General features: G+C 44.7%; 1 protein-coding gene across 7 annotated transcripts in view; it reads right to left on the reverse strand.

Moving 5' to 3' along the window:
• The window catches only part of LOC139267144 (rho-associated protein kinase 2-like), a 289,307-nt gene that overhangs the window by 137,112 nt on the left and 124,407 nt on the right, over positions 1-27,788 (reverse strand). For all 7 annotated transcript variants that reach the window (XM_070885001.1, XM_070884998.1, XM_070884995.1 and 4 more), the window contains exons 2-6: positions 22,275-22,356; positions 21,425-21,525; positions 13,321-13,458; positions 3,652-3,912; positions 2,237-2,381 (exon numbers count right to left, since the gene is read on the reverse strand). In XM_070885001.1, coding sequence (XP_070741102.1) covers positions 2,237-2,381; positions 3,652-3,912; positions 13,321-13,458; positions 21,425-21,525; positions 22,275-22,356 — 727 coding nt within the window. The remainder of the gene's footprint in view (positions 1-2,236; positions 2,382-3,651; positions 3,913-13,320; positions 13,459-21,424; positions 21,526-22,274; positions 22,357-27,788) is intronic.

Here is a 27,788-nt window from a genome sequence, read left to right on the forward strand (position 1 = left end):
CTTTGAAGTAACTGAAAGAGTAGACAAGGACACTGCAGCGGATGTGGTATACATGGACTTTCAGAAAGGCTTTCAATAAGGTGCCATGCAAAAGCCTCATGACAAAGGTCAGGGAAAGTGGAGTCAGCGGCAAGGTAGCAGAATAGATTGAAAGATGTCCACAAAACAGAGGGTAGGTGTTAAAGGAAGTCTCTCAGACTGGCAGAAAGTGGGAGGTGGTGCCCCACAACAATCCATATTGGGACCATTGTTGTTTACCTTATACATAAATGAGTTGGACTCAGGAATTGGAGGTATGGTGTTGAAATTTGCAGATGATACCAAATGGAAGGGGGGTGGGGAAGAGAGAAGAGAAGAGGAGGGGGAAGAGAGAAGAGAAGAGGAGGGGCAAGAGCTAATATGAAGGACTGCAACAAAATATAGGCTTGCAGAGTAGGCGGATCAATGAAAAATGAAATTCAATGTGGCAAAGTGTGATTGATGTGTTTCATTTTGGTAGGAGGAATACGTAGACCACTTATTTCTTGGAAAATAAGAAAGTAAATGGGTTGGAGGGGCAAAGAGATCTGCAGATACATCAATCACCGAAAGTAGCAACACAAGTTTATAAAGTTGTAAAGAGTGCAAATGAGGTTCATTTCTGGATGAACAGAACATAAAAGCTGAGAGGTAATGTTAAATTTATATGGAGCATTGGTTGGACCACAGACCACACTTTAAGCACTGTGCGCAATCCTCATCTCCATACTACAAAAATTATACTAAAGCACGAGAAAAGTGTAGAGAATATTGGTAAGAATATTATCAGAATTGAAAAAATTCAAGTATCAGAAAAAATTGAGCAGTCTGGAGCTTTTTTGTCTGGAAGACCTAAAGATCTTTATATTTATGAAGGGGCTTGATTTAGATGTTCATATAGTCAAATCACTGAAAGCTGGTGAACAGTTACAATTTTTTTAAAATAAAGGCTGATGCTGGTCTTTATCAGTTTGAAATACAAAAGTTAGGAAGTGATGCTTCGGTTCTACAGCGCAGATTCACCAGAATGATTTGAGGGGATTTAAAGGGTTAATTTATGAGAACAGGTTACATAAACTTGGTTTGTATTGCCTTGAGTTTGAAGGTTGAGGGGTGATCTAACCGAGGTGTTAAAATAAAGACATCAGATAGGGTAGATACAGAGAAACAATTTCCTCAGGAGGCCTTCGCATTAGAATTTGGTCATTTAGGAGCAAGATCGGGAATCGCTTTTGCACATAAAGGGTAGTAGAAATCTGGAACTCTCTCCCCAAAAGGCTGTGGAAGCTGGGTCAATTGAAATTTTCAAGACAGAGATCGATAGATTTTTTTATTAGCTAAGTGTATCAAGAGATATGGAGCAATGGCAGGTAAATGGAGTTGAGGTACAGATCAGCCATAATCTAATTTAATGATGGAACAGGCTCAAAGAGTGAATGGCCTGCTCCTGTTCTTATGATAGGGTGGACGTAGAGAAACTGTTTACACTTGTGAATGAATCCAGAACAAGGAGGCATAAATACAAGATAGCCTCTAACAGAAGTTAGGAGGAATTTCTTGCCACAGACAGTGGTGAGAATATGGAACTTGCTGCCACATGGAATGGTTGAAGCAGATGGCATCCACACATTTAAGGGAAGGCTTGGTGCATTCAAGAGGAAGAAAAGAATAGAGGAATACAGGGGCAGGATGGGAAGAGATAATTAGAGTATGAGGAGGCTTGTGTAGAGTATAAACACCAGTATAGACCAGTGGAGCCGAATGGCCTGTTTCCATGCTGTAGATTCTATGTAATTAATGCAGTTTTCTATCACTTGTTGCTCAGTCTCTGATGTCATGCTGCTCCTCCAGGATTATTAAGCAATATTAATTACAGATCTGTGTCTGCAGTGCCTATTTGAGACTATCTACTAAATGAAAAATTGCAGGCACAGATACTGCATTCTACAAAACCATAGCACAACACTGGTGCATCAGGTCAACAATAATTTGCAACCTTTTTCCAATTATTGAATTGAACCATGTTCGTGGCGGCAACTAATTCAAAGTCCACTGGCTTATCAGCAGGCAAGATTAATTTAACTACTACTAACAAAAATCTGCTACCCATGACAAATTAACAGCAAAGGAAGAAAAAAAATACTATATTCAGCCACTGTCAGCTCCTGCTTACATGCATTGTAGATTTAACAAATTTAATATAAGCTTCTAAACTTACCAACCAGCATTTCATACAGGAAAACTCCCACAGACCACCAATCGCACTCCCGGCCATAATAACCATCCCCTCCCTGCGATTTTAGTACCTCAGGAGAGATATAATCAGGAGTTCCAACTGCTGTATCACATCGAACCATTCCAGTCTGTGTATTTAGAAGATGGCAGTAAGAAAAAGAAAATGCTTTACAAAATAAAATGATAATCCAAACACTGCAGTCTTAACATCATGTTTTGAAGTAAGTTTTTAAATGCACGATCACTGTTGCAACACAGTGCGTGGGGCCCAAACATTTTGCATTTTCTAGAACAACTGCATTTTAATGAACATTCCTTGATTTAGTGCAAAATGTATTACGAAAGAAGTGGAAGCCAATATACAGCAATTGTCTAATAAAAGACATACATTTACAATAAACTGCATTGGCAATTTATCAAATTATGAATAACTTATGAACAAACTTGTCACATGGTTTATCCACATTGGTTTGAAATGATTTTTTCCCCCGCAGCAAAATGTATGACTTGTAATGATAAATTATCTACATACAATTGTCAAAGGGCATTGTCTTTTGCTTTGCAGAAGAAAGAGGGCGCCAAAAGAACTGATTAAATATTCAGAAAATGAACTCAAGTCAATCATTTGCTTCTACATTCAAAGACTGGAATGAAAGCATGCATCAATAAATCAGAACTCCAGATTTAAACAAAAAGTTAGCTATAACTAGATGTCTAAATTTCCACAAAACCAATAAACTGTTCATGCAGAATTAAATGATATACAACAGAGTTCTTGCTTTGATATTGAAAACCAAGCATAACATCAGGGTTTAATTCTATGATAATACAACATCCCTCAATGTCAAGACAAACAACAATTACGCACTACAAAATAAGTCAGTTGTTTCTCCATAATGACTGCTACGACATGGAAATTTTGATTACCCTGCCAATTTTGAGGGACATGAAAACATGAATGACAGATCAAGTACAAATATAAAATGTCACCATACAGGACAACAAACTAACAGCAGGAAACAGAAACCAGCAAAATTAAATGGAAATTTCAAGAAAAAGTAGAAATTAGCAGATGGAATTGAAAGAAAAGTTAGGAAGTTACATTTTGAAATCAGCGAAAGATGAAAGTTTATATTCTTTGCGAACCAATAGCAAAACAAAGGAATGCTGCTTTTACATACACGTATTAAAATATGGACATTTTAGAAAACCATTCTCTGATTAGTAAATTGTACACGGGCAAAAATAAGACTGTAGTAAATAAGACTAATACAACAAACAAAAATCTTCTATGCACAACGGCAAAAAATTTAAAGCACGTTTCTGTTAGAAAATGAGCATTCCCAGAAACTGTGTTATAACACCTTTTTTAATATCTTTTCTTGATTGTTAACTTACCGAATCCATTTTCATACAAGTGCCAAAATCTGCCAACTTTAAGTGTCCAAATTTGTCTAACAGCATATTATCAGGCTTAACGTCTCTGTGTATAAAACCCATCGAGTGAATGCCATCCAAGGCGAGCACTACTTCAGCAGTGTAGAACTTAGCCCATCTTTCAGGCACATCGTAATTGCTCATGAGATTTACAAGGTCACCACCAGGCATATACTCCATTACCATATAGAGATATCGGTCATCTTGAAAGGCATAAAATAGCTGTAGGAAAAATAGCAAAAAGTTACACAATGTTTTTTTAACAATAGGAAATTGTTTGTGCACATTCTGTTCACCAGCAGTGCTACTAAACAAAACTGTATGAACAACTATTTTTAGCATTTGGCCTAAAATACTCCATCATACATACCCACACCCTCTCCCTATGAAGAAACTGGATATAATTTTTCAATTTATTTTATACCCCTTCTATTTAGAAACAGTAAAATTAGCTCGCTGATGTCAGTGAGTAAATATATTGCCAGCAAGCAGTTTAACAACACAGACCAAGAAGGTGCTCAGTTCAATCCATGGCTGAGGTGATTTAAGCTGAGGTCAACCAGGACTGCTACAAGGTCAAATGTGGTCTTTGTTGGGCCAGCACAGGATTTGGCTCAGTTGTAATGCTCCCCATGATTGAACAGCCTGTGATATTTGCTAGAGTCTAGACTCAAAGAATAGCTACTTGAACAAGGTGCCGTTGTACTGCCGACACCAGTAAAGCCATGGTTTTGATTGAGTGAAAGGGAAATACTTCCTCTGGTTGGGCAGTGAAGCAGGGTTCATCAATTTAAAGTAGACACTTGGTAGAGTGAAGAGGGGTTAGAACACACACAGAAGGTTGTTGAAGCTTGGAATGCTTTCCTACAGGCTATAGTTTAAGGGAAAAGTAGCTAAACATTTGAAGTAGAGGAAGAGACAAGGCTAAAGGGAGAAACTGAGACAGTGGGATTAGTTGTAGAGTGCTCTAGAAAGGGGCCAGCATAGACATAAGACACCAAATAGCCTCATTGGGTTCTGTTCATTTCTATGGAATGTCATGCCCATCAAGAGAGGAAAGAAAGGGGGGAAGCAACATTGGGAAGGAGTAAAAAGACACCGCATTTTTTTTAAAAATCTGATACAAATAATTTTGCATAGCATCCATTAGATTCCCTTAGTTATATAAACTGGGTTGAGTGGGGCAAAGGAGAGAGTGGAAGAAAAAAAAAACTGCAAGTATTGGGATTCATGAAATTGTAGCCCATGTCAGGGGATACAATACCTTATTACTGGATTTTTTTGTGTCACAATTCGTAATTAGATGCACCAGAAAAATCCAGTGACAGCACAACTGTACTGGCTAAACTTAAACCGTTAGTTACCTCACAACAAATAACATTTATCTTGACATAACACTTGAACAAACTGAACTCCATCTAAAGTACAGAATTACCAATCCTTTGAAATAACAACTTTGCTGGTCACTAACAAGTCGATAGATTTTGTTCAACCAAGAAAAGAAATTGGCAACAAAAATGTCATATACTCAGTCTAAAAAGCCAGTATATTATTTTGTACTTTTATTTCAGAGTTTCCAAAAATATTCTTTTCCATCAATTTTGTGAAGTACATATTCATTTTGCTGCAATTTTTAAAAATACAACATTTCCAAATGCAAATTAATCTGAACCATTACCATCACTATTATCTGTAAATAGTATTGTCCATTTTCTAGAGGGAAACTATTTAAAATGACCACTTTCTTCCTCTCGACTTGTTATAGTATCCAGAATCATAGACAGTCCCTCAGAATCGAAGAAGACCTGCTTCCACTCTAAAAATGAGTCCTTAGGTGGCTGAACAGTCCAATAAAAGAGCCACCGTCCCGGTCACAGGTAGTCATTGGGGGTAAGGGAGGGTGGGACAGATCTGCCGTACGCTCCTCCCGCTGCCTGCACTTGATTTTTGCATGTTCTCGGCGATGAGACTCGAGTTGCTCAGCACCCTCCTAGATGCACTTCCTCCACTTAGGGCAGTCTTTGACCAGGGACTCACAGGTGTCGGTGAGGATGTTGCACTTTATCAGGGAGGCTTTGAGGGTGTCCTTATAACATTTCCTCTGCCCACCTTTGGCTCATTTGCCGTGAAGGAGTTCCGAGTACAGTGCTTGCTTTGGGAGTCTCGTGTCTAACATGCAGACAATGTGGCCTGCCCAGCGAAGCTGATCAAGTGTGGTCAGTGCTTCAATGCTGGGGATGTTGGTCTGGTCAAGGATGCTAATGTTGGTGCATCTGTCCTCCCAGGGAATTTGTAGGATCTTGCGGAGACATCGTTGGTGGCATTTCTTCAGTGACTTGGTGTCTACTGTACATGGTCCATGTCTCTGAGCCATACAGGAGGGCAGGTATTACTACAGCTCTGTAGACCGTGAGCTTGGTGGCAGATTTGAGGGCCTTGTCTTCGAACACACTTTTCCTCAGGCGGCCGAAAGCTGCACTGGTGCACTGGAGGCGGTGTTGAATCTCGTCATCAATGTCTGCTTTTGTTGATAATCTCGACAAAACACGAGGCACACCTCACATTCCAAGCTTCTCCTCACCCCTTTGGAGGAGACAGTACTAGCCATTCTTGCCAGGGGCATGGCTGAGCCCTCGGTCAGCGACAGGGTCTTAATATTACAAGATGCCGGCATCCTCATACTTTATCTTCCTTCTCATATCCCATTACCCCCTCATCTCTCAATATTGACTGATGTAGAAGCTGCACATGGTGTAAGCATGCACCTCTCGCTTTCTTGCCCTCCCCACAACCCTATCCTTGCGCCTTCCTTATTTCAGACACCCAAGAAATCCAGCCTGCCCAGTGAGAGAAGAGAAAGAGAGGAGACGGGGACAGGCGGGAGGGAGGAGGAGGAGGAGGAGGAGGAGGAGAGGAGACGGGGACAGGCGGGAGGGAGGAGGAGGAGGAGGAGGAGAGGAGACGGGGACAGGCGGGAGGGAGGAGGAGGAGGAGGAGGAGGAGAGGAGACGGGGACAGGCGGGAGGGAGGAGGAGGAGGAGGAGGAGGAGACGGGGACAGGCGGGAGGGAGGAGGAGGAGGAGGAGGAGAGGAGACGGGGACAGGCGGGAGGGAGGAGGAGGAGGAGGAGGAGGAGAGGAGACGGGGACAGGCGGGAGGGAGGAGGAGGAGGAGGAGGAGAGGAGACGGGGACAGGCGGGAGGGAGGAGGAGGAGGAGGAGGAGGAGGAGGAGGAGAGGAGACGGGGACAGGCGGGAGGGAGGAGGAGGAGGAGGAGGAGGAGGAGGAGGAGAGGAGACGGGGACAGGCGGGAGGGAGGAGGAGGAGGAGGAGGAGAGGAGACGGGGACAGGCGGGAGGGAGGAGGAGGAGGAGGAGGAGGAGAGGAGACGGGGACAGGCGGGAGGGAGGAGGAGGAGGAGGAGGAGGAGAGGAGACGGGGACAGGCGGGAGGGAGGAGGAGGAGGAGGAGGAGGAGGAGGAGGAGGAGGAGGAGGAGGAGGAGGAGGAGGAGGAGGAGGAGGAGGAGGAGGAGGAGGAGGAGGAGGAGAGGAGACGGGGACAGGCGGGAGGGAGGAGGAGGAGGAGGAGGAGGAGGAGACGGGGACAGGCGGGAGGGAGGAGGAGGAGGAGGAGGAGGAGGAGGAGACGGGGACAGGCGGGAGGGAGGAGGAGGAGGAGGAGGAGAGGAGACGGGGACAGGCGGGAGGGAGGAGGAGGAGGAGGAGGAGGAGACGGGGACAGGCGGGAGGGAGGAGGAGGAGGAGGAGGAGACGGGGACAGGCGGGAGGGAGGAGGAGGAGGAGGAGGAGAGGAGACGGGGACAGGCGGGAGGGAGGAGGAGGAGGAGGAGGAGGAGGAGGAGAGGAGACGGGGACAGGCGGGAGGGAGGAGAGGAGACGGGGACAGGCGGGAGGGAGGAGACGGAGACGAAGGAGGTGACGGGGACAGGCGGGAGGGAGGAGGAGAGGAGACGGAGACGGAGACGGGGACAGGCGGGAGGGAGGAGATGGAGATGGAGACGGAGACGGAGACGGAGACGATGACGACTGAGACGGACACTCGATTTCGCACTCCCAGCCACAAGCACCTCGAGGGTGTCCTGCAAGACCATCTGCAGTGACCTTCCATCAGCCATGCTGCAGCCACTGGGTTGTACTGCGTGATATCACTTAGATAGGCAACAGTACACACAAGAAATTATGAGAATGCACAACGGTGATTCAGTTTTTTTTTTAAATGTAATATTGGATGGTGACCATGAAACTACCGGATTGTCATAAAAACCCACCTGGTTCGCTACTGTCCTTTAGGGAAGGAAATGTGCCATCCTTGCCTGGTCTGGCCTATGTGACTCCAGACCCACAGCAATGTGGTTGACTTTTAACTGCCCTCTGAATTGGTGGTTCATCACCACCTTCTCAAGGGTAATTAGGGATGGGCAATAAATTCTGGCCTTGCCAATGACACCCACATCCCATGAAAGAATAAAAAATATATATGGATAAAGTTGGATTGAAAAGTTTGCTTTATGGTGGCTTTTACATCAGCATTGTGGTCAAGAGGATACGGTGATGGTTTGGAACAGAGGGAAGGTAAGATGTGGGACAAATATTAAAAGGGGAATTGGTACTGCAGGTGGATGACACGATCCTGGATATCCTGGCCAGAAAAGGGCTGCCTGGGTTGCCTCCTTCCGCTTCCTAGTCTTCTCTCTACGACCAGCTTGTCCCCTTTGCTGCTCTGCTTCATCTCCATGTGATGTTGCAGCCCAAGAGGCACTGAAACTGGAGCCCACAGGACTGTGAGCATGTGGTCTTCTTAGAGGCCTTCTGTTAGCATCCAAAGCCGTGATAACCAGCCGTGGATAACCAAGGAAATAAAGGAGAGTATCAAATTAAAAACCAATGCGTATAAGGTGGCCAAGGTTAGTGGGAAACTAGAAGATTGGGAAAATTTTAAACGACAGCAAAGAATGATTAAGAAAGCAATAAAGAAAGGAAAGATAGATTACGAAAGTAAACTTGTGCAAAACATAAAAACAGATGGCAAAAGCTTTTACCGATATATAAAACGGAAAAGAGTGACTAAAGTAAATGTTGGTCCCTTAGAAGATGAGAATGGGGATTTAATAATGGGAAATGTGCAAATGGCTGAGACCTTAAACAATTATTTTGCTTTGGTCTTCACAGTGGAAGACACAAAAACCATACCAAAAATTGCTGGTCACGGGAATGTGGGAAGGGAGGACCTTGAGACAATCACTATCACTCGGGGGTAGTGCTGGACAGGCTAATGGATCTGAAGGTAGACAAGTCCCCTGGTCCTGATGAAATGCAGACCAGGGTATTAAGAGATGGCGGAAGTTATAGCAGATGCATTCGTTATAATCTACCAAAATTCTCTGGACTCTGGAGAAGTACCATCGGATTGGAAAGCAGCTATCTAACGCCTCTGTTTAAAAAAAGGGGGCAGACAAATGGCAGGTAACTATAGGCCGGTTAGTTTAACATCTGTAGTGGGGAAAATACTTGAAGCTATCATTAAGGAAGAAATAGCAGAACATCTAGATAGGAATAGTGCAATCAAGCAGGCGCAACATGGATTCATGAAATCAAGTTTAACTAATTTACTGGAATTCTTTGAGGATATAACGAGCATGGTGGATCGAGATGTACCGATGGATGTGGTGTATTTAGATTTCCAAAAGGCATTCGATAAGGTGCCACACAAAAGATAAAAGGTACACGGAGTCAGAGGAAATGTATTAGCATGGATAGAGAATTGGCTGGCGAACAGAAAGCAGAGAGTTGGGATAAATGAGTCCTTTTCGGGTTGGAAATCGGTGGTTAGTGGTGTGCCACAGGGATCGGTGCTGGGACCACAACTGTTTACAATATACATAGATGACCTGGAAGAGGGGACAGAGTGCAGTGTAACAAAATTTGCAGGTGACACAAAAATTGGTGGGAAAGCGGGTTGTGTAGAGGACACAGAGAGGCTGCAAAGAGATTTAGATAGGTTAAGCGAATGGGCTAAGGTTTGGCAGATGGAATACAATGTCGGAAAATGTGAGGTCATCCACCTTGGGGAAAAAAAACAGTAAAAGGGAATATTATTTGAATGGGGAGAAATTACAACATGCTGCGGTGCAGAGGGACCTGGGGGTCCTTGTGCATGAAACTCTTTTTGGAGTTTATCTGCAAAACAAAACACATTAAACCGTGCCACCCGACCTGGGTGACACACCAGACATTTACAAGGCCCTTTTTTTCCTTTTTTTGGGGTTTTTTTTTGGGCACTAAAATCACAATTTTTCCCCAGTGCCCCCTATAAAAGGGAAGGGGACACTAAAAACACCGGCAATTAAAACAAATTAAACTTTAAAACGTAAAATCAAATTAAAATTTGGTTGCCGGGCGTGATGATGCACTCCAGTCCCTCCGGTGCCCACCTCTCGCGGAAGGCCGCGAGCGTACCGGTGGACACCGCGTGCTCCATCTCCAAGGACACCCTGGACCGGATGTAAGAGCGGAAGAGAGGCAGGCAGTCAGGTTGAACGACCCCCTCGACCGCCCGCTGCCTGGACCGGCTGATGGCACCCTTGGCCGTGCCCAGGAGCAGTCCTACGAGGAGGCCTTCGGACCTACCCGCTCCCCTCCGCACAGGGTGCCCAAAGATCAGGAGAGTGGGACTGAAATGCAGCCAGAATTTCAGGAGCAGCCCCTTCAAATAATGGAACAGGGGCTGCAACCTCGTGCACTCAATAAAAACATGGAACACGGACTCCTCCAGACCGCAGAAATTGCAGGCGGCCTGGGAGTCCGTGAACCGGCTTAAAAATTTGTTGCACGGCACTGCTCCATGCACCACCCTCCAGGCCAAGTCCCCGACGAATAGTGGGAGGACCCCTGCGTAGAGTGCCCTCCATCGGGGACCCCCGCCTCCTCCGGACGGCAAGATGGTACGCCATGGCGTGTCCGGACGGCAGGCGAGGATGGCAAAGTTGAGTGTGCAGGAGCAGCCCGTACAAGAAACCCCTCCGCGCGGAACTGAAAGGCACGGAGGGGATTTCCCCGAGGCGGCTCAAGTTGTGAGGCGCCGGCCCCCGAGGGAGGTTCCGGGGTTTGGCGCCGATGAGGAATTCCGTCCGGACGGGGGTCAGTTCGGACAGGATCTCCCCACGTGCTTGAGCCTCCTCGATGCACCTAACGGAGTCAGGGCCCAGAGCTGTTTTTAGCGACTCGATGGCATCGGCCGCGTGGCGGACGTTGGGAGAATTTAGTTTGCAGGTGCAGCAGGTAATCAGGAAGGCAAATGGAATGTTGGCCTTCATTGCGAGAGGGATGGAGTACAAAAGCAGGGAGGTCCTGCTGCAACTGTACAGGGTATTCGTGAGGCCGCACCTGGAGTACTGCGTGCAGTTTTGGTCACCTTACTTAAGGAAGGTTATACTAGCTTTGGAGGGGGTACAGACACGATTCACTAGGCTGATTCCGGAGATGAGGGGGTTACCTTATGATGATAGATTGAGTAGACTGGGTGTTTACTTGTTGGAGTTCAGAAGGATGAGGGGTGATCTTATAGAAACATTTAAAATAATGAAAGGGATAGACAAGATAGAGGCAGAGAGGTTGTTTCCACTGGTCAGGGAGACTAGAACTAGGGGGCATAGCCTCAAAATACGGGGGAGCCAATTTAAAACCGAGTTGAGAAGGAATTTCTTCTCCCAGAGGGTTGTGAATCTGTGGAATTCTCTGCCCAAGGAAGCAGTTGAGGCTAGCTCATTGAAAGTATTCAAATCACAGATAGATAGATTTTTAACCAATAAGGGAATAAAGGGCTATGGGGAGCGGGCGGTTATGTGGAGCTGAGTCCACGGCCAGATCAGTCATGATCTTGTTGAATGGCGGAGCAGGCTCGAGGGGCTAGATGGCCTACTCCTGTTCCTAATTCTTATGTTCTTATAAAGCCTTGCAAGCATCCGGCAGCACTCCCTACACACATTAAAAACTTTTTTAAAAATGTATTGAACCAAGCCACAAATCCAATAAAATATAAAAAAAACTCCAAAAGCTGAAATCAAAACTTACCTGAAAGATGTGTGTGTGCCTTTAAGAAACGTTGACAGCGTCTCTGTACAACTGCGACATGCACATTCTTCCATGCATGGTTAGGAGAGGGCGGTATGCAGTGTGGCAATATTGAGAATCACAGTAGTTTGTCAATGAAGGCAATTGACGTCGCGATCTGCATATTTACATGGAAGAGGCAAACACAGGCAACGGCAAGTGCTGCCGACCTCTCCAAAATGGTGGCCACCGTGTTCCGCGCCAGAAGCGGGCGGAAGCGAGGTGACCGGCATTTTTTCAACAAAACCAGCCTGAACGTCTGCCGCTACTACATCGAATTTTGCGGCCTATATGTTTACACAGCAACAGGAAAAATGAATGAAGCCATATAGTACTCATAGTTTGATTTGTTTATTTCATAGCCCACAGATCAGCCAACTCAAAAATAACACTTGAGATAGTGTAAAGTATATTATTGCCAGTAAAGAAAGAAAAAGCAAAAGGATGTTAAGCAAAGCTTCAATAGGTTACTGATGTGCTCTGTTAGTGTAAATAAAAATTCTAAATGCACTTGGAAGTTACAAATAAAAAAGCTTTCATGTAACTAATTGTATGAAGCGTATTGAGACAAGGCACTGTAGAAATGTAAGTGTTTTATTATAGACGTTTTCATCACTTAAGCTGTGGCTATGTCAGCTCTTTGCTAAAACCGTATTGTCCAATACGCAAGCCATGAGCCACATGTGGCCAATTGGGAATCTAGATGCAGCTTAACTGCATTTCTGATGAATAAATGAAAAGGAGTAACACACCAGACGTTGGGCATGTGATCTCAACACTCAATCACATCTGTTGGTAAAATATTAAGACATAAAGCAGAAAGTGTTTTTTTTCATCGTTGCAAGCGCTCTACTTCCTTGGTCACTGAATGGTTGCAAGCTGTTTGATACTTAACTTAACGTGTACATTTACGTAAGTTTACTTGTATCGTATGAGGGTATGCAAGGCATCTTCTACTAAAATGATTGCATGTGACTTAAAGGGTATTGCCATAGCCACACCTGCGCCGAGTCAGCAATTTTTACTGAACACAAAGAGGTGCATTTTAAAAAAGGGTCTTAAAGAGGAAGGTACAGAGGCATAGGGATTTAGGAATGGAGTTCAGACCATGTGATCTAGGTGGCTGAAAGCATGGCCACCAATGATGGGGTGAAGAGAAAAATGCAAACAAAGGGGGCCAGAATCAAGAGGAACAGAAAGACAGAATCTGTTTTGTGCCTCCAGACTGGGTTTCCTTTCATTTCATTTATGCCCGCCACTTACAGCCTTGACGCACCCCAGCCTTATTCAAATAAACTAGGGTGAAAATTCAGAGCGCACTACTGTGCTGCCACAGTTTGCACCAACAATGCAGCACAAAAACCTCAATTGTGCTAGGAATTAAGTTTCAGTCTTATAGTTGCTTTACTACTCTGATTAATTGATAGAAAGTCTGTCAAAAATTACCTGAAATGAACATATTAAACATGCAATTTATAAATATTTTACAACATCCTTACCTGGACAACCCAGGAACTGTTTGCAAAGGCCATGATATCTCTTTCCTCCCAGAAAAAAGCTGAATCAGATCGCTTAATCATTTCAAACTTACTTAAAAGTTTCATTGCATATACTTTTTGAGATGCTTTGTGTCGAACCTATTAGGGAAAAAAATTCTAATTTATTAATCTGGATTCATATTTCAATAAAATGCAAAACATGTGGACTCCTTTGCAGCAGTGTGTTATTTTGGAACATTTTAACTTTCCATCATTCAGCTGGGTGGGACTGCACTCATCTGGTTCCATTCTTATCTATCCAGTGGTAGCCAGATAATCACCTACAATGGCTTCTCGGCCCGCTCTCGCAGTTACCTCTGGTGTCCCCCGAGGATTTATCCTTGGCCCCCTCATTTTTCTCAACCATAAACAGTGTCAGGTTCCACATGTATGCTGACGACATCCAGCTCGACCTCACCATCACCTCGCTCGACCTCTCCGCTGACTCTAAATTGTCTGACTGTTTGCCCGACATCCAATATTGAATGAGCAGAAATTTCCTCCATCATTGGTCCTCGACACAAACTCGGCTCCCTAACCACAGATTCCAGTCCTCTCCCTGGCAACTGTAGGAGGCTGAAACAGACTATTCGCAACCTTGGTGTCATATTTAACCTCGAGATGAGTTTCCAACCATATATCCATGCCATCACCAAGGCCACCTATTAACACCTCCTGACTCCGTCCCACCTCAACTCATTCGCTGCTCAAACCCTCATCCATGCTTTTGTTACCTCTAGACTTGATTATTCCAATGCACTCCTGGCTGGCCTTCCACATTCTACCCTACATAAACTTGAGATCATCCAAAACTCAGCAGCCCATGTCCTAACTTGCACCAAGTCCCGTTCACCCATCACCTCTGTATTTGCTGACCTACATTGGCTCCGGGTTAAACAACACCTCGATTTTAAAATTCTCATCCTGGTTTTCAAAACCTTCCATGGCCTCGCCCCTCCCTATTTCTGCATCTTCCTCCAGCCTTACAACCCTCCAAGATATCTCGAATTCTGGTCTCTTGCGTATCCCCGATTTTAATCATACCATCATTGGCAGCTGTGCCTTCAACTTCGAGGCCCTAGGCTCTGGAATCCCTCCCTAAATCTCTGTGCCTCTCTATTCTCCTTAAAATCTACTGCTTTGACCAAGCTTTTTGCCATCTGCCCCAATATCTCCTTATGTGGCTCAGTGTCAAATTTTGTTTGATAGCGCTCCTGTGAAGCGCCTTGGGACATCATTAACATCATCATAGGTAGTCCCTCAGAATTGAGAAAAACTTGCTTCCACTCCTGAAGTGAGTTCTTTGGTGGCTGAACAGTCCAATATGAGAGCCACAGACTATGTCACAGGTGGGACAGATAGTCGTTGAGGGAAGGGGTGGGTGGGACTGGTTTGCCGCACGCTCTTTCCACTGTCTGCGCTTGATTTCTGCATGCTCTCGGCGTTGAGACTAGAGGTGCTCAGCACCCTCCCGGATGCACTTCCTCCACTTACGGCGCTCTTGGGCCAGGGACTCCCAGGTGTCAATGGGGATGTCGCACTTTATCAGGGAGGCTTTGAGGGTGTCCTTGTTGCGTTTTCGCTACCCACCTTTGCCTCGTTTGCCGTGAAGGAGCTCCAAGTAGAGCACTTGCTTTGGGGGGTTCTCGTGTCTGGCATGCGGACTATGTGGCCTGTCCAGCGGAGCTGATCGAGTGTGGTCAGTGCTTCAATGCTGGAGATGTTAGCCTGAATGAGGACGCTGATGTTGGTGCGCCTGCCCTCCCAGAGGATTTGTAGGATCTTGCGGAGACATCGTTGGTGATATTTCTCCAGCAATTTAAGGTGTGTACTGTACATGGTCCATGTCTCTGAGCCATACATGAGGCGGGTATTACTACAGCCCTGTAGGCCATGAGCTTGGTGGCAGTTGTGAGGGCCTGGTCTTCAAACACTCTTTTCCTCAGGCGGCCGAACGCTACACTGGCGAACTGGAGGCGGTGTTGGATCTCGTCGTCGATGCCTGCACTTGTTCATAGGAGGCTCCCAAGATATGGGAAGTGGTCCACGGTGTCCAGGGCCGTGCTGTGGATCTTGATGACTGGGGGGCAATGCTGTGAGGGCAGGCTGGTGGAGGACCTTTGTCTTACGGATGTTTAGCGCAAGGTCCACGCTTTCGTACCCCTCAGTAAATACGTCGACTATGTCCTGGAGTGCAGCCTCAGCATGTGTGCAGACGCAGGCGCCGTCTGTGTACTGTTCCTTGACGACAGAGGTTATGGTGATCTTGGATCTGGCCTGGAGACGGCGCAGGTTGAACAGGTTCTCACTGGTTCTGTAGTTTAGTTCCACTCCTGCGGGGAGCTTGTCAACTGTGGGGTGGAGCATGGCAGCGAGGAAGATTGACAAGAGAGTTGGTGCGATGACGCAGTCCCGTTTGACCCCAGTCCGGACGTGGATTGGGTTTGTGATGGATCCGTTGGTAAGGATCACAGTCTGCATGTCGTCGTGGAGCAGGCGGAGGATGGTGACGAACTTTTGGGGGCATCCGAAACGGAGGAGTACGCTCCATAGACCCTCGCGGTTGACAGTGTCAAAGGCCTTTGTACGGTCGAAGGCGGCCATGCATAAGTGCTGCACTGTTCCCTGCATTTTTCCTGCAGCTGTCACTATATATTACTGTGTTAAAGGCGCTATATTAATACAAGTTGTTGCTGTAATTGAGCAACTTCTTGTTCAACCTCACTAGTGAGCCAGGGATTATTCCTGGAATACCAAATTAGCTCTTGAAAATAAACTGCTATTGCACAATGGAAAATGTCCCACACATCTAAAATGGTTGTGGTGTATGTAGCACACAAATCACTGACTCCACACGGTCTGGTGTTGTAATAACTGCAGTGACCTTGGTCCTTTATTGTTTAGCTCCAGAGTGCCTCTCAGGTGTGGTGGGCAGCCTTTCATACCTCTTGCAGGTACTTTCAGGTTTCCCACCACAGCGCCCTCTGTGGTGCACCATTGTACTTGTATTATACATTTAATGTACCTCGACAATACACAACATCTCACTCCTCCGCCCCCTGCCCCCCCGTCACAGTTCCAAAAGCCATTGCCGGTAACCTCGGCCTTGTTCGTCCTGGTGGGTTAGTGAGTGTGAATCCATGACCATTCCATGCAGAGATTATTCGGTGCAATCATGTGGTGTTTGCAGTCCTCGCATGGGCGATGAAGTGTCAGGTTTAACCTCCAACAGAAAACAGGTATACAGAGACGGTACATTTGTATGGTACATACAATGTGGTACAGCTGGTATGTCAAAAGATTGCAGGTGCACTGAACAGTTTAATCCCAGCTCCGCTGGGTAAGATACGGTGGCGGTATACTGCCCCCTTTTTACTGGGCTGCGCTGAGACAGTGTATCGTAACTTGTGCGTTGCCTCTGTGCTCAGTAGTCGTCTTAGCGGTTCATCTGCAGCCGCTGAACCCTTGCATTATTAGTTACGGGTCTATTAACCCTTTTACTTGTATCCCGTGATATGACTCTTTCTGGAAATCATTTGTGTCCATCATATTTAAACACAGTACCCATTCAGTATTGTAAATCCTTCATATCCCTCGTTTCAACCTTTTAAACACAGTAACCAACCAGCATCAACAAAAATGTTTTAACTCTTATCCTATCACGTCACCATACCAGTCTCATTACTCCTCTCGACTCGCTCTTGCCTTACAAAAGTCTCTGTGGGGACCACCAATGGTGTAGGGCCCTTTTAAGGGTCCCAGGTGCATTACCCCTTTAAGACGCCATCTTGTGGTTCCCACGAGGCTTTCCTTGGGATCCGCCATTTTAGTCACTCTGTTGGCCTTTGTCTGCCGACCACTGCTGCCACGAGGCCCACCGCCATCTTGAGCTCGTTGAGAAAGAAAGAAAGTATAAAATCATGCTTGAAGGGGGGAAATTTTGGCCTCGGCTCCAGCATTGCAGGTAGCACTGATAATGCGCACGTTGGTGATGATCCGAGCCTTCTCATTACAACAATCATGGTAGAAAGGACTGCGGTGGAATGATTGCGTCCTTCAGGTAATTGTTGTAGATGTAAGGGAAGTAACACAAAGCAAAGCAGTGGAAGCTTTTAAGGAGGCTGGATCGATTGTGCGATTATACGTGTGGAGAAAGAAGCCCGTCTGGAAAGATCTTAGAAATGAAACTTGTCGCGTTCTCCCGGGTCACACCTGCCGCCGTTGTCGTCTCCTCTCCTGCTGTTCCGGCCGCCGCTGTCGCCTCCTCTCCTGCCGTTCCGGCCGCCGCTGTCGCCTCCTCTCCTGCCGTTCCGGCCACCGCTGTCGTCTCCTCTCCTGCCGTTCCGGCCGCCGCTGTCGCCTCCTCTCCTGCCGTTCCGGCCGCCGCTGTCGTCTCCTCTCCTGCCGTTCCGGCCGCCGTTGTCGCCTCCTCTCCTGCCGTTCCAGCCGCCGCTGACGCCTCCTCTCCTGCCGTTCCGGCCGCCGCTGTCGTCTCCTCTCCTGCCGTTCCGGCCGCCGTTGTCGCCTCCTCTCCTGCCGTTCCAGCCGCCGCTGTCGCCTCCTCTCTTGCCGTTCCGGCCGCCGTTGTCGCCTCCTCTCCTGCCGTTCCGGCCGCCGTTGTCGCCTCCTCTCCTGCCGTTCCAGCCGCCGTTGTCGCCTCCTCTCCTGCCGTTCCGGCCGCCGTTGTCGCCTCCTCTCCTGCCGTTCCAGCCGCCGTTGTCGCCTCCTCTCCTACAGTTCCGGCCGCCGTTGTCGCCTCCTCTCCTGCCGTTCCGGCCGCCGCTGTAGTCTCTACCGCCGCCCTACTTTTTCTCTGCGTGGGGCCCCCCAGTTTGTCGGCCATCGAACCTCCCACTCATCGCCTGCAGCGCCCCGCTGGCCCGCACCCCAGCAATCGGCCTGCACCTACAAGCCTGCTCTTCAGGAACTTGGGGAGCAGCAGTCTGTGGAGGAATGAAGACTCCCCAGCTCCCACGGACTTTCCCCATCCATCTCCTGCCGAGTAGCGTCGGCCCATCACCTGCAATGACCCACAAGGGTAAACCGTGCGTCTCGCCCCCATGAGATACCTGCACATCCGCTCTGCCGAGAACAGGTATCAGTTCCCTGGTGTAGGTACGCAGCTTCGCCAGGACCGGGACCAGCTCGGGTCGTGCAGCCGGGTTGATCCACAGTTTTTCAAAAGTTCTCTGACTCATCAACGACGGACCCGATCCTGTATCCACTGCCATACTCACTGGGATTCCGTTGATTTTGACTTCCATAATCACTGGGGGCGAATCGTCGGTGCACGTATACAGTCCAAATACCTCATCTTCTTCTACCTGCTCCTCGCTGAACAGTGGATCATCCACCATCCCTCAGCCACATGGTGCGTCAGATTTCTTTTACACATACGCTGAAGGTGACCTTTCATGTGGCAGGTATTGCACGTGTACTCCGCAAACTTGCACCGGTGAGCCCCATGGCTTCCTCCGCAGCACCAGCATGATGCTGCTTGATTGGCCCCCCTCAGCGGACTGAGTTCCAGGACCCCGATGTCCGTGCTCTCTGCCCTGGGCAGAGCCACGTTCTGCAGTTTTGTCCTGTGGACAGTGCCTGCCGGGTTCGAGACTGTGTGGATCATTTGCTTGGTGCTGCAAGTCGAGGTCATATATGCCCGGCTGATGGTGATGGCTTTTGTCAGGGTGACTGAGGGTTCAGTGGCTAGCAGCTTGTGAAGGAGGCCCTCATGGCCAATCCCCGTAACAAAAACGTCCCACAATGCCTCATCGAGATGTGTGCCAAAATCACACGGCGCTGCGAGTCTCCGGAGGTCCGCAGCATATTTGGCGACATCCTGGCCCTCAGGTCTGCAGTGATGGTAAAATGTGTATCTGGCAGTGAGGATGCTCTCCTTTGGTTTCAACTGGTCACGAATGAGTGCGACCAGCTCCTCATATGACTTGTCCCTGGCGCTCGCGGGTGCCAGCAAATCCCTGACGAGACAGTAAACCTCATCGCCACAACTGGAAAGCAATATCGCCTTACGCTTCTCTCACAGTGCATCCGTGTTCCCCATCAGGTCGTTAGCTGTGAAGCATTACTCGAGCCTTTCCGTAAAGGCCTTCCAATCATTGCCCACGGTAAAGTGCTTTAGCAAGCCCAGAGTAGCCATGTTTGCGTGAAGTTCGTCCGTGTCCTCGTTGCCAATGTGGTGTATGTAGCACACAAATCACTGACTCCACACGGTCTGGTGTTGCAATAACTGCAGTGACCTTGGTCCTTTATTGTTTAGCTCCAGAGTGCCTCTCAGGTGTGGCGGGCAGCCTTGTATACTGCCTCTTGCAGGTACTTTCAGGTCTCCCACCACAGCACCCTCTGTGGTGCACCATTGTACTTATATTATACATTTAATGTACCTAGACAATACATAACAATGGTGATACAGAGTGAACCTCCCTTATCTGGAACCCTTGGGAGCTGGCCTGTTCTGGATCAGGGATTTTTCCGCACGAGGGGTGATCACGTTAAATTGGATGGTACAGGTACTGAGCAAGGGGATATCTGGGCTGGCTGGTTTGGGGCTGGAAGAGCGGCAGAGAGATCTGGGGTGGTGGTGGATCGCAGGAGTCAGCAGCAAGGAAGGACTTCAATTTGTTCATGTCGAAGTTCTGCGCATACGCCACCCGGTGGCCGGGAATGGTTCTGGACGAGGGAGTTCTGGATAAGGGAGGTTCAACCTGTACTCAAATATCAATTTATGTGCATAAATTCGAGGTAGAATACAGAAAGGTTGCTGTCATCTAAAATTGATTGCAGATTTTAAAAGATAACAAAGTGAATGGGAGACCAACAAAAATCAATTTCTAAAATACCGAAGGTAATCTTCATGAAACAAGAAATATCTTGGGACTTAACAGGGCGATTTCTAAACCATTTTAGAAAATAATGGTGTTCGATAGTGATGCTTTCTTACTTTTGCTTTGAATACATTATAGCAATAAACAGAAAAATAATGTGTGGAAATAAACAAAGTGGTTTGTAAATGTTGTGTTATAAACATCAGCAGTCAACTCTATTCAAATCCACAAACACTTTTATAGAAACAAAATTCAAATCGTAAACATTTTCTTTCCATGACTACTATATTCACTTATCACCTAAATTTCAGTTGTTCCCATCTGTCTTCAAGAGGCAATGCTTTTATTATGAGGAAACCGAACAATAGGCAGGCACTACAATCGTGGTTGACTCACACAAGAGAAGCACTATCAAGTAATAATCTTTGGCAATCAGAATAGGTATGCCTAATGTTTCAATACAGAAAAGTAAACATCCAAGTACAGATTACAAGTCAATCTTAAATTACACTGTCACTTTCTGTGCAGCAAGTTATAATTTGTTACTTTACCAATTCACTAAAATACGGTATTGACGGTATGAATCTCAGAAAAGTTAAGAGAAAGCATTCAGCAGTCAAGGCTTGTCCCAATGAATAAGAGTATACGAAGGCAGACAAATATGCTTAAACTGGAGATTAAGATCAAATATATCCACGGCTCACACAAGATTATTCAATCATGAATTTTTCCAATAATTGTCACTAAATAGATTCTTTGCAATTTGTAGCTTTATGCAATCACTTCCTCATTAATTCTGGTTGGAGTCATAAAGGCAAAAATCAATATACATCTTATTTTTGCATATGAAGATACAGAAAAGTTGCAGTCATCTAAAATTGAATGCAGACTTTAAAAGATAAAGTGAATGGGAGTCCAACAAAAATCAATTTCTAAAATACCGAAGGCAATCTTCATGAAACAAGAAATATCTTGGGACTTAACAGAGCGGTTTCTAAACCAGTTTAGAAAATAAACAACCATGGATTTAAGAGTACTAAATATAGAACAAAAACCTAATTTCACAGTTTTGTTTTGCAAGGTTAGCAAATTACTTGGTGCATTCTTGTATATCCAAGAGAATTGCACAAAACAAACTCAAATATAGGATTGTTGCCCTGATGCTTATACTGAAAAAATGTTTATTTTGGTTCATTTGCTCTAAAGAACTGCAGATTCCTTACCAGCTGAACTTCACCGAATGCACCTCGTCCTATCACTTTTACAACCTCATAGTCCTCTGCTTTCATTTGCATTTCTCGAACCTTCCCCAGTACTTTGTCATCTGGGGTCGAGGAGGGGAGGGAAAAACACAATTAAAAGTTATTTTCAATCCGGTGATCTTACAAAATGCAATTTAATAACATGTTAACTATTTGGGGCAACATAGTGGCACAAGCACATAACAGTTCGAATGAACTGCAGAGTGGCACATGAAGCAATTCAGAGATGAGCCGTAAAATATTGTTTCTCAGTCTAGTGCCCAACTTGTTAAACTCCCTCCACAAGACCTCAGAAGTACAAGCATCTAGATCATTAGGTTCAGTATAGATCATGACTTTTGGGTGCTCTTCATTCCTTCCCGGATGCTTCACCACTCATCCTGTGACATTCTTCACCCTAACACCAACGAAACACATTAGTTAAATGCATAAAAGGCCATATATTTATTCCCCTGACTATATAATCTCCCATTACTACCAGACTCCTATTCTTGCAGTATATATGCCTCTCATTCCCCTGGGTAGTCCCTTGTTCCAGAGTGCCACAATGTTCCTCAAAACCACCTTCCTCTGAATCACTGTCAGTATCCACCTCATACTTATAAATACTTTCTCTTTTTAAAAAAAACGATACTCTCTCCCTCCATATTTTCAGCAGACTTTTATTTGTGCACTTTAAAAACACATTAGCACAAAGTTTATTAAGCTTTGCATCAAAATGACTGAATTAGACAACATGGCATTTACAGTAACACCCGATGGAGAGAGATAAAGCCTAGTCACTAAGATATGCAGAAGCTTTTGAACTTACATCTATTTAGAAAATTTTCAATGTTTTTGTTCTTCCTTAGAGCAGGGAAGTCCAAATCCTGGACCAGGGCATTGAGGCCATCCTGAAAAAAGAAAGTTGAATGTGTTACTCATGCAATATGGACAAGTGAAAAGTAACATTGAGAGAGAAATTTCAACTGCTAGAGCCATACAGGTAAATTCAACACCTCTCCTTAAACCTCTCGCCCATTTTCCCTCAAAATTATTCGACCTGAAAGACTGGTAAAGGTTACTCCTTGGATGGTCCAATTCTGCCAGAGAGCAGAGCTTTCCACAAACAGAAAATACATTTATATAGTAAATCAGGACATCATAAAGCATTTCACAGCTAAAGAATTATTTTATAAAAAGTGTTGAAATTAATTGTCTAGGCAAATGCAGCTTTCATTTGCACACAAGATCATGCAAATAGCAAATAAATTGAATAACCAGCTGATCTCTTTTGCTGGTGTTGGTTTAGAGGAATATTGGTCTCTGGGATAACGCCTGCTTTTTTTTCCCCACATACTGGCATGGATCTTTTACATCCACTTGAACGACTAGACAGGGCCACAAATCTAATTTGATAGGGGACACCTTCGGCAATGCAGTAGATTTCATTGAAACACAATCCCCAAATCTTGCTGCATAAAACTGCACATTACAAAATTCTGTACAGTAATCAAAACACTATCTGTTGAACTGCAAATTATTGGAGACTTCATGAATTACTATATTGGCCATGAAATTCCAGCCTCCCCGGGTCCGTACGGAGTGTGTATGGACCCAGGAAGGCATCGCAAAAGCCGGTTTTCGGCGCGCAATGCGCATGCACCGAAAACCGGCTTGCTGTGTTGATTTGGCTTGACAGATCGCACGCATTTCAGGAAGAAGGATATTCGCATGGTAGAGATTGCACTATTTATCCATCTCTTGCCCAGCAAATGTCCTTAAAACTCTTGCGCCTGGTTGAGAGTTTAAAAACACATCAAAAACATATAAAAATAAAATGTAAAAATACATGTTTATGTTAAAAACCCTGCCCACTCAGGTAATCTTATTTTAAACCATAATTAAAACTTTTTTTAAAAATCAGCACATTTTTTTCTCAAAAACATTTCGATCAACTTTAATTTCTATAATGTATTTATGTGAGGTGTTTTTTTAATGTTTTATGTAATGGGGTGTTTCTCATTCATAGTAATAGGAGTTTCGGACTTACAAAACTTCTATTACTATGAATGAGAAAATACTTTACTGTGATTGGGTGTCCAGGCCCACGTGACTCCTACGGACGTCCCAACGTGAACGCACTCCATTGCGCAAGAGGAGGAGGCCTCGAGTCCGAAATCTCTGGTGAGCATTCAACCAAACGGTAAATGCGCATCTTTTCTCCTAGTTTTAGTCGACTGCCCGCAGGAAGAAACCACTGGGATTTCAGTGCAATTATGTCTAAAACATCTCTAAGTCTACAAACACACACACACACACAGTGCAGTAAAATTACATCTGATATATGCTTCTACAGCTTACAATGAAAAGAAACTAAAGCAGCATTAAAAATACAAAATGTATCAATGAAACTAGTAAGATATTTGTATAAAAGCAATTATCTGAGTACAACTAAAATTATATACCACATGCTGATATTTGCTAAGTTTGGATTTATTTGTTGCAAGAGAAAAAGTTTTTCTCAATGTAAAAAGCAAGCTAGATACCATTATAAAAATACACACTGGATAGTGTTTTGGGATTTGCGGGAGCTCATCAGAAGATCCCATTGCACTTGGTTCAAAAAAATAAGATGCTTGTTGTCCCAAAACACTGCACATACAACGTAGATCAGATAGTAAATCTAAAAGCCATCTAAAAGAGAGCCTCAGATGATATCAAACTATAAAAGTTCATAAAAATGGTTGGATACCCTTAACCAGATTACAGCTATGAACTCACTCCAGGCCTCCTTTTATAATACACACACAAAGTTACTTTGTGGTCTTGTAAATTTCTGCTTCATGTATCTCTTTTTGCACTGTTTCCATGTATACTTTGAAATAAAGGCAGATAGCAGATCCAGTTATAAAACTGTTCACTTTCGGTCAGACTGTATTGTGCTGTCCTGTGTGATGGGTCAATTAAACTTGTAATTTGAAATAAAATCAAAACTAAAAATATACCACATCTTCCAATTTTTTTGATACTTGATCTTGCCCCACAAATAGTGCTTTCGTTATAATTAGCCGCTGACCATCTTAAATTAAGACAACATAGTATATCTTTACCAAGTCAGGAAAGGTTGACAGGAATAGTAAATTACTAAACTCTTAACTTGATAAATCATGCAACCTGAGAACTTCCTTGAGGTTTTAAGGAAGATAACAAAATGTTGATGGTTAAAAAGCAGCAAATGTAAATTGCTTAGATGCCAGTTAATACAGTGGACAAGCAGGCATATTCCACATAACATTAGATAGGATAGTGTTTTCCTAATTATTCAGTCATGTGGCATGGAGCCACACGTCAGGCCACAGGTAGAGCTCCCTTTCCAGTAAAAATGTCCTTGTGTGTAAACAGGGTCAGGCTTGGCTGAGCGGTCCCATGTAGCCAAATAGCCATGTGACATTGCCTGGATGTCCAGAATGATTGGGATACAAGTGTTGCCAATGAGTTACCACCTTCAGGCGAGAGGGGGATAAAGGGCAGAGTGGAAGAACTGGAAAATAAATTACAGCCAGACACAAAACACAGCCATAATATATTAACAGTTTTCAGTGTGCCCAATTTTCAGTGCCAATCAGAATAAGTAGTTTGATGTGTTGTTCGTAACCACAATATGAAAGTGTTTGGAAACTAGAATGTCAAACAAACTGGAAACATTTCTCTGTGGACTGTTAGAAACGGTACTGCCTGAAGTGGTAGTGAGCCATACAAACCCAGATCATCCCAAGTTAAATGTCCTGAGTTGGCTGATCTTAGCCAGACAGGCAATAAGGAGGTTACAACTGTACTCAGTAACCCAGAGCTGGGATGGGGTGGAAAAAGAAATCAAAGCAGCTACTGTTCCTACTCCTAACTACTATCCAGAGGCCATTGTTGGAAAGTGAGCTGGAGATGACATTAACCGTTAATGCCAACATATGAAGAATTGTCTTTTGGCTCAAGTACTGCAGAGCTATTGGTGCTTGTGGAACAGTATCCTATCTTCAGAAGACAGAAAATTAGGGATTTTTTTTTTTAAAAAGCACACACTCAGGTAGTGTCGAGACTCCCTCTAATTTTCCCATAAGGGCAGAAGGAGGAAGAGCCCTGCATCTACTTGCCACATCCCCAGAGGTATCTCAGAACTTTTTGGAATGGTGTATTGGGCTCTGACATGCTGCACTACCATGCTCACGCACTGATCAAATTCAGTTGCACTAACTTTGGAGATTTTATAAACAGCAAATTTCATTTTTTTTCTAAATTGCACTCTGGCAGTAAGTAGAAAGTTAAATAGGAACTGCTATTTCTAATTTTCCAAGTTTAAACCAAAGTATTCTATGTGACAGAAATGTTATTCAGCAAAGAATTTCATTCTCAAAAAGAACTTGTCCTGAGATACACAGGACACTACTGTTCTAGTCTGAACAGTATACATCTCAAGTTTGACTCTGAGACCTCAAAAGAAAATCACAGCTAAAGTACTGTTACAGCGAGACTTCTTCAGCTCAAATAACGCTGAGCACCAAGATTCCTTTAATCTGAAACGTACTTTGAGGGGGAGGATGTCATTCAACTCAAATTTAGAAACTGAGGACAGGAAGTTAACTGAATTCCCAGAGTTCTTGCCTAAGTAGGAATTACTGGCGGGAACCAGAATCACCGTTAGCAGAAATACTTGAAGGAAATGCAACAAAAATAAACTGAAAATTACTGCATGAATGTCTATATATTCAGGTTTCACTAGCATAAAGTAGGTTTGCTAAGATATATTTCAAATTATAGGTTTTTTTTAAATGCCAAGAATCTGAATTAGCATTGTTTATTGGCACTCAGTTGGGCACTAATCCTCAATAAAGCTACTATCTATTGTCTGCTGAAGCACGAAACTTATTAGAAACATAGAAGTAAAAATGGATAAGATATCATATTCTGGTAGGTTTTGCTAGCAATATCTTTATAAAGTGTTGTGGGCTTGAAACTCCGAGAGGTTTGCTCCACGATCATAAGTGCAGCAGTGAGAACGTATTGGCCTGTCTGCTTCAGCCTTGACTCTATACACACCATGTCCATGCCTTGAAAGGGGGGGCAAGGAAGGATGGGTCGCTTTGCCTGGAATTACAAGTTTTTAAAAAAATTAAAGATCTATTTTATGGTATCTACTTGCTTAATGGCAATCCATCGCTCGGTGATCAACTTTTGTTAAGAAAGCGGCATTGTGGCACTAATTCCGCCAGAATGGCACGCTGGCAGGTAGGTTCAACTGCGTCAAGCGGATATACTTGGCGTGTGAGCCGAAGGAATGATAAATGGCAAGATTTCTGGCAAATTGCTGTCATCCCATCATCCCACTTCCTCTTCCGACATCGGCATGGGACATGAAGCACACTGTTGTCGGAAGGTTTTATTCTGGTGAAAGGGTGGGAGACCAGGGTATTAAAAAAGGTGGCGGAAGTTATAGCAGATGCATTCGTTATAATCTACCAAAATTCTTTGGACTCTGGGGAGGTACCAGCAGATTGGAAATCAGCTAATGTAACGCCTCTGTTTAAAAAAAGGGGGCAGACAAAAGGCAGGTAACTATAGGCCGGCTAGTTTAACATCTGTAGTGGGGAAAATGCTTGAAGCTATCACTAAGGAAGAAATAGCGGGACATTTAGATAGGAATAGTGCAATCAAGCAGACGCAACATGGATTCATGAAGGGGAAATCATGTTTAACTAATTTACTGGAATTCTTTGAGGATATAACAAGCATGGTGGATAGAGGTGTACCGATGGATGTGGTGTATTTAGATTTCCAAAAGGCATTCAATAAGGTGCCACACAAAAGGTTACTGCAGAAGATAAAGGTACGCAGAAACAGAGGAAATGTATTAGCATGGATCGAGAATTGCTGGCTAACAGAAAGCAGAGAGTCGGGATAAATGGGTCCTTTTCGGGTTGAAAATCGGTGGTTAGTGGTGTGCCACAGGGATCGGTGCTGGGACCACAACTGTTTACAATATACATAGATGACCTGGAAGAGGGGAGAGAGTGCAGTGTAACAAAATTTGCAGATGACACAAAGATTAGTGGGAAAGCGGGTTCTGTAGAGGACACAGAGAGGCTGCAAAGAGATTTAGATAGGTTAAGCGAATGGGCTAAGGTTTGGCAGATGGAATACAATGTCAGAAAATGTGAGGTCATCCACCTTTGAAAAAAAAAACAGTAAAAGGGAATATTATTTGAATGGGGAGAAATTACAACATGCTGTGGTGCAGAGGGACCTGGGGGTCCTTGTGCATGAATCCCAAAAAGTTAGTTTGCAGGTGCAG

The sequence above is a fragment of the Pristiophorus japonicus genome, chromosome 7 (assembly GCF_044704955.1).
Source record: "Pristiophorus japonicus isolate sPriJap1 chromosome 7, sPriJap1.hap1, whole genome shotgun sequence".
Classification (NCBI taxonomy): domain Eukaryota; kingdom Metazoa; phylum Chordata; class Chondrichthyes; family Pristiophoridae; genus Pristiophorus; species Pristiophorus japonicus.